We start from the raw sequence: 14,070 nt of genomic DNA, 5'->3' as shown, positions 1-14,070 counted from the left end.
TTCTCGATAGACACAGCTTTTGGTAGTTAATAGTGTAATTGATTACATGGCTAAACACCCAAAGGGTGTCTGTTTAGGTGTTTATTTGCAACACTCCTACTTATCAGTTTCGTCATTTATATACATCATGTAAAAACTCCTCCAAAAACCTCGTGGAAAAAATTTAAGGAGAAATATAATATGGTGATATGTCATTAAACTCTTTTAAAATTCAGTGGGAAAAATAAGAAGAAAATAATACATCATATATTGATTGTTGTCTCATTGTAAACTCATATGAGAAAAACTTGAAAGAAAAAGTCTATAAACGAGTTAAGAGAATAATTGGTAAGATTTGTAGATCAATATGTCTTTGATACCCCTTTAAAAACCCCGGTAGGGAAATTAGTAGATATGACATATATATATTCTTGTTTAGATATTGCCTTATTAAAATTTTTTCTGAGAAACCTCGTGAGTAAAATACATAGAGGAAAAATAGTATAATATGATGTATGAATATGTTATAATTCAGGAGGAGTCTCCCCATGAGCCTTGCAAATCTCTAAGTCGTTACATACCAATTCAATAAATAAATTTTTAGAATGTCAAAGTTGATAAGGACTTTGTGAATAAATCTATGAGGTTATCATAAGATTTAGTTTGCAAGATATTTATCTCATCACTTTATTGTATGATGAGGACATGACTCATTTGGATACGAGCAACACTGTTAATATTCCTCAAATCCTACATGGGCCAATTATAAGAGCACATGCGTAATAATTAAACCACCAGGTGAATTTGTTTCTCACTGTTCATACTTTTTTGGATGAATTTCTACTAAGTTCTTGTGATGTTTAATGCTTAGGAATATGAGTGAAGCATCACAAGCTTACCTGGACATCATCACTCGAAGACCAAATCTACTCGGAGTCAAAGTCGAGTCATAGTCGAACTCCAAAGTCTACTCGGAATCCTAGGACAGCACGTCAGTAAACAGGTATAACTCTCGCATACGAAGTTCGATTGAGACGATCTTAGACTTGCTGAAAAGCTTATGACGAGGCGATCTTATACTAATTATAGATGGAAAGTACTATTATATGTGTAGGTCGTAATTGAATTAAGTCAGCAACGTGTAAAATTGCATGACCCTAACAAGAAATTGGTAAGTTGTAATTCTATAATAAAGGTCGTGTCATGAGCTTAATTCTCTTGATAAGAGACTACCAAACCATTTTGAGTATAGACATATGAGATATAATGCTGAACCTGAATTACTAGGGTCATATAATAGTCATTGAATGCACATGAGGCGAATTCTACAGCATTATTCATCATTCTAGTGGGAAAGCCATCACAAGTGGATGACGCACAGGCCAGCAAAAACGGACATTCTACTTCCTCCTCCTCCTTCTTCTTCTTCGATCTGTATTGGTACTAGTACAGTACCAATACAGATGATACCCTTATGTGCCATAAAAAAGCACAAGGAACAGACAGGTCATGCAAAAGCTCCTCATCCTGCCTGTGCCTGGTACTGTACCAGCTTGAAAGTAAGCAAAGGCCTACTACTGCTACTGTACACCAGTGCCGGCGGCTAATGGGAAAGCCTAGCCCACACGAGCAGAGCAGAGAGAGCCTCCGGGACCAATGGACAAATACTAGATATGTTTGGCTGCTACGTGCATCTTCATTGTTGCGCTCGGTTCGAGTTCAGTGACAGAGAAAACTGAGGATTTGCCTCATGTCTGTTCAATTGACGTTGCACTTGCCCGAGGTAAAGAGATATGGAGGGGCGAAAGATATCTTTGAACCACAACAAGATATAAAGGTATGCCTATAACGTAATCCTCTACTACTTATCCACCGGATTAGAGGAAAATGCACATTAATTGCGACAAATACTCGAACCCGCACAAAATTATGTTGAGTAACTTTGTTTTGTAGGCCTATATAGCTGAAAGCAGACGTTGGCCTGCCTGAGTGTATCTAATCTAGTTTCCTTTGAGAATAACACATTTACTGACGTGAGTAATTTTCCGATGGAAATTATGTCGTTAAGATCGATATCCAATTAATCGTTTGCGTAAGATAGCACAGTGTCTACATCATCCAGTCCTACTCGTCCATTGAATCTGAAGAAACAATCCTCAAAAGTTTGCACGATGAACTGTATTTCTATGTGTGGCTAAAGAAAGCACTTTTATAGCACCTATCCAATTCACGAATGGGGTAACGGAGCAGATGAACAAATTGCTCCACCTCCTTGAAGAAAGATGCCGCTCCCGATTGGCAGCACAACCGAGAGGAACAAGACACGGCCAATGGAGTCAAGATGGCATGGCATCTTGCTGCCAAACCACCAAGAATTCCAGTCGACATCCGCCACTTTGAATTCTAAAATCTAAAGAACTTTCCTTCCATTTCTTCCCCTGTCCTTTTGGGAAATGTCACGCCCCCACTTTTTTTTCTTTCCCCTCTTTTCACATCACTACCACTATAGTCTAGCGTCCCCTCAAGAAATGGGAAACCCCAAGAAAGCTGCATGATTCTTGTTGCAAAGTTTGCGTGGAAGCCAGAAAGAATGTACTGATGTAAGCAGCAGCATCAGTAAAGTTTCAGCTGCTACTGCTGCTCCTCCTCCCAAGGCTGATGCTGCCCTGCATAGCTGCATTAGATGCTTCTGTTCCAGGTCGTTTTCAGGGAGTTCATCATAAATTCGTCCCTCTGCTTAGTTTATTTAGAGGTTTGGTTGGTTCCATGAGCTAGCTAATTGGTCGTCTCCCCCCTTTAGTCTAAACGGAACAGGCTTGCTTGTTCAATGGCGTTTATTCATGCCGTCACTGACTACGCAGATAACAATATCATGTCACAGCTACTACTACTTACTTAATTCAATCAATAATTGCTTGTGTAATCAGGGTGTTTAATCATACATAGAGATGCAATCACATTCCTAATGCCTTTTCATCAACGCAACCTTGTTGGGCAGGCAGTAGCGTCACGGCATTTGCTTGCTCGATACTATCATCAAGTGGCGAGAATTCTAGAATCTGTTCTGACCTGATGTTGCGAATGCCCACAGCACCATCCATTGACCACAGACTGAAGGAAAACATTATACATGGTCCATGGACACATATAGCAGCATGTTCAGGATTTATCTCCTTATCTAGGCGCATATTCCAAGACGAAGCACTGCTTGCAACTATTAGTAAGCACCGCAAGACATCTACAAACTCTGAAGAAAATGCGCAGAGCTGCTTAATTACCACCTCCAAGTTACTTATTAGGACTGGTTGTCCGTCACCAACCATTCTTTTTTCTGCCCATACATTGTCAACACGTCTACAAAAGCATCACAAAAGCTAAACATGTACATATATTTCTATCAGAAATATATAGTATCTCCTATCCTAACAACAGTAATTAACTCTTAATGGAAAGCTAGTTTGGACTGTTTGGTCGATGGACATAGCAGTAGTAGTTGTCTAGCAAGCACCCTCCTTTCTTCTTCCTCCGTTCTTTCCCCCTCCCTTTGTGGAAAGCAGAGCGAGCGAGCAAATGGCATCCACCTCGAGAAGCACCACCAACCAAAGTGCCATCCATGGCAAGGAAGGCGGCCACCGAAGTGGTGGCTCACTGACTGACTCCCTGTGCGTTGCGTTCTGTTGGTACTAGAGTGCTTTTACTTTACTGCGCGTGTAATGGTCGCCGCCGCCCGAGGATGGCAGGCAAACTAGTACTCGACGATGAGGCTGCCGAACGGAGCGCGGTGCGGGATGCCCTTGCGCCGCTTTGTCGGCAGGGTCGGCGGCATGAAGCTCTGCCTCTTGTCGGCATTGCGCAGGGCAGAGGAGGAGGTGGAGCCGTCGGCGGCCCGGAGGAGCCTGTTCCTGGCCTTGGCGGCGTCGGGGGAGCAGCCGACGACCTTGCATCCGAGGGAGCAGAAGCGGAAGTTGTCGAGGAGGCTGCGGGCGCAGACCTCGCAGAGGTTGGCGGAGGCGGCCTTGCCGCCGCAGCCGAGCTTCTGCTGCTGGGGCCGCTCGTTGAGGAAGACGACGCGGGCGCTGTTGATGACGTAGGTCTGCACGCCGGCGATGTCCATGAACCGCGGGATGTCCGACACCCGGATGACGTCGTGGTAGGAGGAGCGGCGGATCTGGATGGTGTGGTGGTCCCGGTGGCCGTGCGCGAGGCACAGGGAGCAGAGCGCGCCGGCGGGTCCGGCGGCGGCGCTGCAGTCGAGGCAGAACATGTTGCACTCGCCGCTGCGGTGCGAGTCCGCGTGCGTCTTGCAATGCGCGAAGAAGCGCGCGGACAGCAGCGGGCCCAGCCAGCGCGGCCACTGCTCTCCGTGCACCGCCGCCGCCGCCGAGGCGGCCTCCTCCTCCGGCTCAGGGCCGCCGCCTCCCTGCACGGATACAAGACAGACAAGCAGATTGGTCAGCTCACTACTAGTTCGCTCAAAGGGCAAGCATTTGCATTTGCAGTGAACAGATGTTCAAAGATTGCGCATTAGAAGAAAATCAGAGAATTCCTCTCCTAAATCGTCGCCACACACTTTGTTTCGTTGGGGACGGAAACCCCAATGAAGGAGGCACAAAACAAAAGAAAAAGGATTGATTTGAATGCAATCACAATCAGACTTTCGTCTAAACAAATCACAATCAAATGCCGTACAAAACAAACAATGCGGAGACCCCAAAGCAAGAAAAGGACCAAGGAAAAAAATTCAACCTTTTGCATCGGCTTTGCCCAAAGGCAGCAGCGATTCATTCATCCCCAATTAATACCAATCCGTCCAATGCAACAGTCAGTAACAGAAAGAAGAAGCAAAGAAACCGTTTCTCGATTCACAACAAGACATCCCGTGCAGACGAACAAATGCACCAGGAAGCCGAAAAAGACGTCCAAGCAGAGCAGAACGCATCAATCAAGAATGAAATGGCGGGCCTACATAAGATTGGCGATTAGCAGGAGAAGAAGGGGGGGGGGGGGTGAATGATCACCATGATCCTGCGGTTCTTGAGGCGGAGCTCCTTGAACGGGGACTCGTGGTCGATGGCCATCTCCAAGTCTGCAAGACCCTTGGTCTTGTTCCTCTGGGCACGCAAAGCAAGACTACTAGACTAGTTGCGACTTGCGAGAGAGGGAGAGGGAGAGGGAGAGAGCGGCGGTTTCTGGTGCGCGTGTGGAGGGGAGGCGGCGAGGGAAGGAACGAAGAAGAAACGTGGGCAAGGGGAAGTGGGCTTATTATATGCACGCACACGCGGACGGATCGATCGATGCCGCCGCCTCCCGCTCCTCTCCATACTTGAGACCTGAGAGGGGAATAGGAATAGGAATAGGAATAGAAATCTGTCGCTGTTAACAGCAGAGCAGAACAAAGGAGGGGTCGCCGTTCTTATCTTCCCAGCCTCTCAGGTCGTCAAGTCTCCAATCCTCCTCCCTGTTTTTCTTTACAAGTAGGGTGCCACTAATCTAATCAGTTCCCTTCCGACCTTCCCTATTTATTAACAACGCTTAGGTCAGCTACAACAGTATCTATAAAATTAAGTCTATAATACTGTGTTTGATACTGTACTGTTCTTTTGCCGATTCTGCTCTTATATCGGTCTCCAACCGATGCCGTATCAACTGCTATAGGGATACGGCCGGGAGAAAGCATGCTCCAAATTTACGAATTATTGTAGCGATTCTTAACACTATTTATAAGTATGACGGTGGAAAAAAAGAAGAGAATAGTAATAGAAAATATTAAATAAGTATCTATAGAAGATAAAAAAATAATATTATAAAAAATAAATTTTTAAATATTTATCGGAGATAGTCTTAGTCGCCTCATCAATTTTTCTCTAGAAGCTCCATCCAACAAGGTGCGAGTGAAATCAATTGCGTGACGCAGTGCACCCACCAGTCAGTGACGCATTCCATTGCGCGTGAAAACCAAAGTGCCAGGTCCACTGCTAGTCTCTGACCAGGCAGCGGCAGACCTTCCTCCTTCCCTTCCTTCCTTTCCTACTCTTTCTCTTCCTTCCCTTCCTTCTCAGCCAACTTGTCCCAGCTTCGCTCTCATCCTTTCTCATCATGTGAAGAAAGTAAACACAAGTCCATGTTCCTCCACAAAGACCATTTTGCTTTATTAATCTTTAAATTTTCGTTTGGCAATCAAAATTGGATTTCCTCATTTATGGTTTCATCTTCTTCTTCTGTAGGATGGAGAATCCACCACAGCCACCACCTTGGATGCTAAGGATAGACATGAAATTTAAAGATGTGGATGAGGCTTAGGATTTCTAGACTGTCTATGGAGATATGATAGGTTTTGAAGTAAGAAAGCAATATAACAACAAAAGCACAATAGATGGCATTGTAGATATGTATGCTCTAAGGTTGGTCAAAGGGGGAAAGATAAAAGGGATCATCTAATAAAGAATCCTCAGACTGAAACTAGAACCGCCTGCAAGGTTCGAATGGGAATAACACTGAATCGTGAAGAAGGAAACTATGTTATATGATTTGGTGGTTGAGCATAACCACATCCTTCAGTTGCCACAAACATCCCATCTAATGACATCACAACGGAAAATTTTCAATGTCCAAGCTTTTCAAATTGACATGGCAGATGCTTCTAGAATCATACCTAAAGATGCTCATGAATTAGCTAGTAGACAAGTTGGTGGCTCAAGTAACCTTAGTTACACATGTCTAAATCACAAGAATTACTTGAGGACTAAGTGACAAAAGGATTCGGTGTATGGTGAAGCGGGAAGTATCCTGAGATATTTTTAAGAGAGATGTGCAGAGAATCCCTCGTTTCAGTGTGTGGTGCAACAAGATTGTGAGGAGAAAATAACCACATTTTTTAGGCAGATGCTAAAATGCTTATTGACTATGCTTAATTTGGTGATGCCATTACTTTTGATACCATATTTGAAACAAAGAGAGAAATTAGACCACTTGGTGTGTTTGTTGGATTTAACCATTTCAGAGAAACCATAGTATTTGGGGCTGCTCTAATGTATGATGAGACATTTGAATCTTTCAAATGGCTTTTTGAAACTTTTTTGAAAGCACATAATGAAAAGCATCCAAGAACCATCTATACAGATTAAGATATGGCAATGAAGAAGGCAATATCTGCAATCTTTCCTGAAACTTGGCATGGTTTGTGTACTTTTCACATTATGCAAAATGTCGTTAAACACCTAGCTCGTCTCAAGAGAGACAATGACTAAAACATCCTAGCTGATTTCAGTGCTTGTGTGTATAAATATGATGATGAGATAATATTTGAAGAAGCTTTAGTGCCTTGAGATGTAAAGTCCAAAATGATGCTTGGTTGGGTGGTATATATCAACAAAAGGAGAAATGGGCTGCATGCTACACGAAAAATGTGTTCACATTAGGAATGCGAAGTACGTAATTAAGTGAGAGCTTAAACAATGACATGAAGAACTATCTGAAATGTGATCGAGACATTGCTCAAATTTTCACATATTTTGAAAGGGCGGTTGCAAGCAAGTGAGCCAAAGAGTTGGATTGTGAATATAATGCAAGGAAAAAACTACCACGGATAAAGATGATGTCACCTTTGTTGATACAAGCAAGCAATTTATATACGACATGTATTTTTGAAGCTTTTTAAGCTGAATATAAAAGATCTATGGTAGCATATGCTAGACCAATTGAAAAACCTAATGAGTACATTGTAGGGATTGGAGCTCTTGATGGAAAATCTACAATGGAAGAAGAGTAAATAGTTGTGGGTGACCTCTCCAACTAAAGGGTTTGTTGCAGCTGTCAACAATTCGAAAGAATTGAAATATTGTGTAGTCATGCTCTCAAACTTCTAGACATGATGAATATTAAGCTATTGCCTGAGCACTATATTTTAAAGAGATGGACTTATGAAGCAAGATGTGGGACTGTACAAGATATTCATGGGATAGCTATACTAGAAAACCCAAAAATTAATGCGACACGATGCTATTAGCTTCTCGCTTGCAAGTTCCTTACAATTTCTTCTCGAGTAGCTGACTTTGAAGAATGCTATTGAATGGTTGATGCTATACTTAACACCCTCTACAGACAAGTTGAAGATAAGATTAGAGACTCTCCAGTTATTTCCACTAACCAATCTAGGGGACATCAATCATTTAGACTACCTGAAGATTTATCTTTTGTCCCTGGCTTAAAGAAAAGGGAGGTTCGGAAGAGGACATCAAAGTGGAAGGAAAGCTGGGTCGACAAGTTGCATAAGAAAAAGAGGCGAAGTGTTATAATAAGTATGCAACAACCAGGAGTTAATGTCAGTCATCAAGAAATTCACTAACAATGATCAAGTCTTTGAGGAATTTGGATCTTCCACTACCTTCACCTGGTTGCTAATGGTAAATCTATTCTCAACATATGTTTGAGAAAATTAAGCAAGTTTATTTGTTCTTCTCATCCCTGTTTTAATTCATGTTGTAGGGTGGCTTTAATACTACAAATGTTTCAGCAGGACCATATCATTTTGGTGGTGGCCATTGATATGTTAGGATCAAATTTAGTGCTACAGTGTTGTTTTTGCAATCGAAGTTTGCAGTCATGTGGCCTATATATTCAATGCTATTGTACCATGAAAATATTGTGCTATCGAATCAATCTAAGACAAATTTCAGCATGATCTCAATCTTGTTACAAGATTATTTTTGTTACATAGCAAAGATGGAGTCGTGTGCGCAGAGACGGAGCCGAAGTCCCTTGCGTGGTCACACGAAGCCCACCCGCAGGCATCTGTAGTCGAGGGATGGATGAGGTCCCATGCTAGGCACATGACGCGGGCGTCCCGTTTCGGTGACCCGTACGTTCCGCCGCACAACGCCCAAGCACAGGTCCTGCCAGCATCACGTCGGTGTCGCGTTTCAGCCCCCGATCCCGCGGACGACCACTCTGAAAAGAATGCGAACGGAGGTCCCATGCGCAGAGGATGACTCCACAGTCGTCCCAGTGGAAGGCGTGGTGGATCGGAGAAAAGTGCAAGATCGAGAAGAGCGGAGGCGTCGGTGGGCCTGCTGTCTTTTTTTTAATTGAGAAAGTCCTAAGCAATACCAGTCATTCCATGCCAGATGAAGGGCTGATATTCAAGTTAATTCAGACAACTCATTCTCTACAGTAGCTGCAGAGGATCCCAATCCGGATACAACTCATTCTCTACTTTGCTTACACGCTGGATCATGACACCGTAGGCTGCCTCTTTGAGGACCAGGACACCAGTGAGCCGCCTGGAAAGACGTAGTAGCCCGATGTGGACCGACGCATGTCTGGGCACCACGGCCCCGTCTGCGTCAGAGTACGCCATGATTTTTGTCGTCGGTGAAGCTCGAAGATGAAGTCCCAAATGCGTCGTGCCGCGAATGTAGCGTAAGATGCGCTTGACCATGGCCATATGATAATCTCGTGGATCGTGCATATGCAAGCATACTTGCTGCACAACGTAGGAGATATCAGGTCTTGTCATGGTGATATATTGGAGGGCACCAGCAAGGCTACGGTAGTTGGTGGCGTCAGGAAGCTTGGTGTGTGCTCGGAGGATACCTTCGGCTTGGTGTTAATAGGCGTCAATATGAACTTACAGTTAGCCATTTCCGCATGTTCTAGCAAGTCTTCGGTGTTCTGTGTTTGGGAGAGGAAGAAGCTGGATGCGGATCGCTTGATGTCGATTACAAGGAAGAACCAGAGAGGCCCCATGTCTCTGATGGCAAACTCGCCTTGTAGTCGACGAATCAATGCTCGGAGGAGGTCGCAGCTTGATGCAGTTAACACCATGTCGTCTACGTAAAGCAAGAGATAGGCCATCTCATTGCCTTTTTGAGTCCGTACAATGATTTGGACAACAAACAAACCATATCCTTGGCGTAATCGTCGACAAACCCCGTCGATAATTGACTGTAAACACGTTCTGCAAGGTCGCCATGCAGAAACACATTTGACACATCGAGCTGGTGCGCCGACCACCGTCTTGAAGCAATTAGCAAGAGCACATAGCGAATCGTTGCCGGCTTGACCACCGGTGAAAATGTTTCACTGAAGTCTACTCCCGACTGTTGTGAAAATCCATGAATGACCCATCGAGCCTTGTAGCGGTCGAGCATCCCATCCGGATTTAGTTTGTGCTTGAAAACCCACTTGCCGGACACGACGTGGACGCCGCACGCCCGTGGTACCAAGGACCAAGTGTTGTTGGCGCACAGTGCATCGAACTCCGCTTGCATAGCCTACTGCCAATTGGGGTCTCGAAGCGCGGCGGAGGTAGGAATTGGCGAGATTGGCATCAGCGAAGCAACATGAGCATACCGCGGGTTGGGATTGAAAATGCCTGCAAGCCTGTGAGTGACCATGGAGTGAGTCGATGTCAACATGGGCTGGACATGCATCGGGATGGCTAGTGATGTCGTTATTGCGTTCGCAAAAGATGGCGCGTTGGGTAGGCTCGGTGGACACGAACCAGATGGTGTGCTTGGTGATGAGGCCAAAGACATGTGCATCGGAGGGGATGAAGTGGTCGTGCACATGTACGGAATCGTCATAGCACAAACGATAGCAGAGTGCAACGCCGTGGGTGGCGACCTCATCGATGAAGAGGAGCATGTGGAACGCGAGGCACCATGTAGTGACGCAGCCCCTCGAGGGAGCGCGACAGGTGTGGCTGCATGTGGAGCGGTGGTGTCATCCGTTGTTGCGTGTTGAGCGTCGGAGTTTCTGGTGCCACTGGAGCGGTGGGTGCTGGAGGTTCGGTGCGGCCACAAGTGTTGGTGTCCGCCATCGTGCGTGATGTTCTATCGTCTCATGGTCGCAGCATGTCCTGAAAGGGGTTAGATGACAGCGCGGGATCGATGTCGTGGAGAGACGATGGTGGTAGCTCGGATGTGTCATCCTTCTTGCTGCGAGCAAAGGGGAAGCAGTGCTCGTCAAAGACAACGTGCCGGGAAGTGATGACGCGTTGTGTGGATGGGTTGTAGCACCTGTATCCCTTGTGGTTCGATGGGTACCCAAGCAAGACGCATGGCACTGAATGCGGAGCTAACTTGTGTGACGTCGTCGCAAAAATGTTTGGGTAGCACAGACACCCGAACACCTGTAGGTGGTTGTACGTAGGCGCAGCACCCAGAAGAAGCTCGTGCAGAGTGACGGACTAAGTGGTAGTGCATGGGCGTCGGTTGATGAGGTATGTCGCGGTGGCAAGTACTTCAGCCCAGAACGTCGGTGGCATGGAGGCATGGAACAACAAAGACCGCACATCGTTGTTTAATGTGCGGAGGATGCGTTCTGCTTTTCCATTTTGTGTTGAGGTATAAGGACAAGAGAACTGAAGAGTAGTGCTATGGGAGGAGAAAAATGAGCGCAATGCATGATTATCAAACTCTTTTCCATTGTCGGTTTAAAATGTAAAAATAGGGCGCTGGAATTGAGTTCGAACATATGCAAAAAAATGACAGCAGTGTTGTAAGGATCTAGGATTTGCACTTTAAAGGAAAAGCCAACACGAAGTGAGAAAAGTCATAGAGAATAACCAAATAATACTGAAATCCTGAGTTGTTTATAACCGGTGATGTCCAAATGTCAGAATGCAACAGTTGGAAAGGGAAATAGCTAACTGAATTTGAGAAAGGAAAAGGCAGTCTAACGTGCTTCCCTAGCTGATAGGCATTGCAGGTGTGGTGTAGATTTATTGCATGAAAAATTGAAAGATGCTAATGTGGTTGCAAGAGAATCACGTCCTGGATGCCCCAGCCTTTGATGCCACAAATCAATAGAGTTGGTACTGGCATGAAGGCAGTGTGAAGAAGGAATCCACAGGGGTTAAAGCTCGTCGGTGCTATCACATCAGAGAATCATTGCTTGGGTTCACAGATCCTTGATTGAGAAGCCAAATGGATTAAATTCGATTGAAACAAAATTATCTCGAGTAAGGGCACGAACTGAAATGAGATTCTTTATGATAGAAGGTGACATCAAGACATTGCAAAGTTGTAGGGAGGAAGAGGAGGTGGGGATGAAGGCACTCATTGTGCGAGTGATCGGAAGGGTAGTACCATTCCCAACAATGATTTTGGAGGAGAAAGGATAGGGTTGGAGGGAATGGAGATTACCAGGTGTTGCGGTCATGTGGGAGGATGCTCCGGTATCGAAGAACCAATCAGAATTGCTGCCAGAGCCGCCCGTGGCTGCAGAGTTAAGCATGGTGAGTAGGGATGTTTGATCCTAGTAGTTGGGCGCTCCTGGAGTGCTTGGTGAGTTGAAGTAGGCGCTGGAGTTGCAGATCAAATTCGGAGCCTGTGCTTGTGCCTTCAGAGCGAGTTGAGGAGGAACGCTCGGGCGTGGCCCAAGAACTCCCTATCCCGGGGCTCGAAATAGCATGGGCCAAGCTTGCATCATGTTGGTCCACGGGTTAAAGCCCGCAGTCCAAGCACCAATTGGAGCAGAGGGGAAGTGAGGGGTAGCGCCACCAGCGGTGACATTGCTGCCATTGCCGGATGAAGAGGTGTTGTTGCCCCCCTTGCCCTTCTTCTTCTTGGAGCGGGAGCCGTTGCCGGTGGAGGAAGAGCCGCCGTCGTATGCGGCGATCGAGGAGGGCATCGAGTGGCCGGCATACATCGCCTAGGCCGCCTGCATATTGGTCGATTCCTCCAATTGGAGCTCCTCGAGGAGGAGGTGGGAGCGGGTCTCTAGGAAGCTGGGGAGAGGATTCTTGCTAGTGATAGCGGTGATGCAGTGATGAAACTTCGGGTTGAGGCTGCGGAGGAGGTTGATGACCTGGTTTTCTTCGCGAACCGGTTGCCCGACATCGCGAAGGCTGTTGGCGAGAGTGCGAAGGCGACTGCAATTTTGAGTGATTGTCATCTCACCTTGACAGAGGTTGCGAAATTCCGCCTCCATGTAGGCGATGCGCGTGAGACGATGTCACGGAAAACAGCCTCGATGGCACGCCAGACGTTGTAGGCCTTGTCCTGTGTATCCATGATGATGTAGAGCATCTCGCGAGAGATGGTGGTGTATAGCCAATTACAGATGGCCTCGTCATTCATAGCCCACTCATAATCATTGGGGCGTCTGTAGGCTTGGTGATGATGTGGGCGCGCAAGCCGAACTTGTCGAAGACGGTGTCTAAGAAGCGCTACCACTGAGTGTAATTGGACTAGGCCATGTCAATAACGATGGGCACATGGCTTCGAATGTTGACCATCTGGATTTGAGAAGCTGAAGCAGTGGTGGGTGGGCGGGCGATTGGCATGGTGGAGGAGGTCGCTGATGGGTTCACCAGAGGAATCAGGGGAGGAGTCGACAAAGCTGGCGTCCATTGCAGCGGAAAGAGGATCGGGTTGCAAACGGGTTGTTGAAGTCCCCCTATTTGGCGTCTGATGCCATGAACGAGGAGAGAAGCGAGATAGAGAGGCAGAGCTGAAGAAAAATACGAGAGCCAACTCAATTGAATCTGTATTGCTCACATGTATTTATACAAGTACAGCACATACATCGTGGGCTAACGAAAGCTAACAAACTCCTAGTCTTATGGATCAAGCCGTGAGAAGAGGAGGCCGTGGCTGTTGTGATCGTGGACGGAGTCAGGTGATCGTTATCGCCAACAATTTCACCACACAATACAAAATCACAAGTGAAAAATCAAGAGATTTGGGGAGCAATTTATTGCCTCTAAGTGACTGGAAGGAAAGCTTAGGGCATTTTGGAGTAACAAGTATATTTTGGTGCTCCACTTCCTGTCAGTCACCAATCCCCTTGCTTCATCAGCAATTCGGCATCATCACAACTGAAAGCAAATCGGTGTCTCCCAGCAGCCATGACCTTTCTGGCCTTCTTTCCTTCCCAATTCCATCGCCACCTTACTCAGATTCCTTTTGCTTTGCAGCCACAACTGAAAGCTGATGGAAGATACATATCCCTGAACAATTGGCAGCAGTGCACATGCTTATGTGTTCAAGAGAACTGAAGACCAGTGGCCCCTGAGAGGCATCCGGGCTCCAATTGGCTACCAACTCTCATTGCAAACGAACAGAGAGATCCCGGCTCATCTAGACC

General features: G+C 46.1%; 1 protein-coding gene across 1 annotated transcript; it reads right to left on the bottom strand.

The window, feature by feature from the left end:
* Nucleotides 1-3,227: 3,227 nt before the first annotated feature.
* LOC133903498 (protein RGF1 INDUCIBLE TRANSCRIPTION FACTOR 1-like) lies at nucleotides 3,228-5,346 on the bottom strand. Its single transcript, XM_062344907.1, has 2 exons — nucleotides 4,998-5,346; nucleotides 3,228-4,399 (listed from the first exon to the last, which is right to left on the bottom strand). The coding sequence occupies exons 1-2, from the start codon at nucleotides 5,055-5,057 to the stop codon at nucleotides 3,725-3,727; spliced, it is 735 nt and encodes a 244-aa protein (XP_062200891.1). The 5' UTR covers nucleotides 5,058-5,346; the 3' UTR covers nucleotides 3,228-3,724.
* Nucleotides 5,347-14,070: the final 8,724 nt, after the last annotated feature.

This window comes from Phragmites australis, chromosome 21, assembly GCF_958298935.1.
Source record: "Phragmites australis chromosome 21, lpPhrAust1.1, whole genome shotgun sequence".
Taxonomy (NCBI): Eukaryota; Viridiplantae; Streptophyta; class Magnoliopsida; order Poales; family Poaceae; genus Phragmites; species Phragmites australis.
This window is presented reverse-complemented; position numbering and strand designations above follow the sequence as displayed.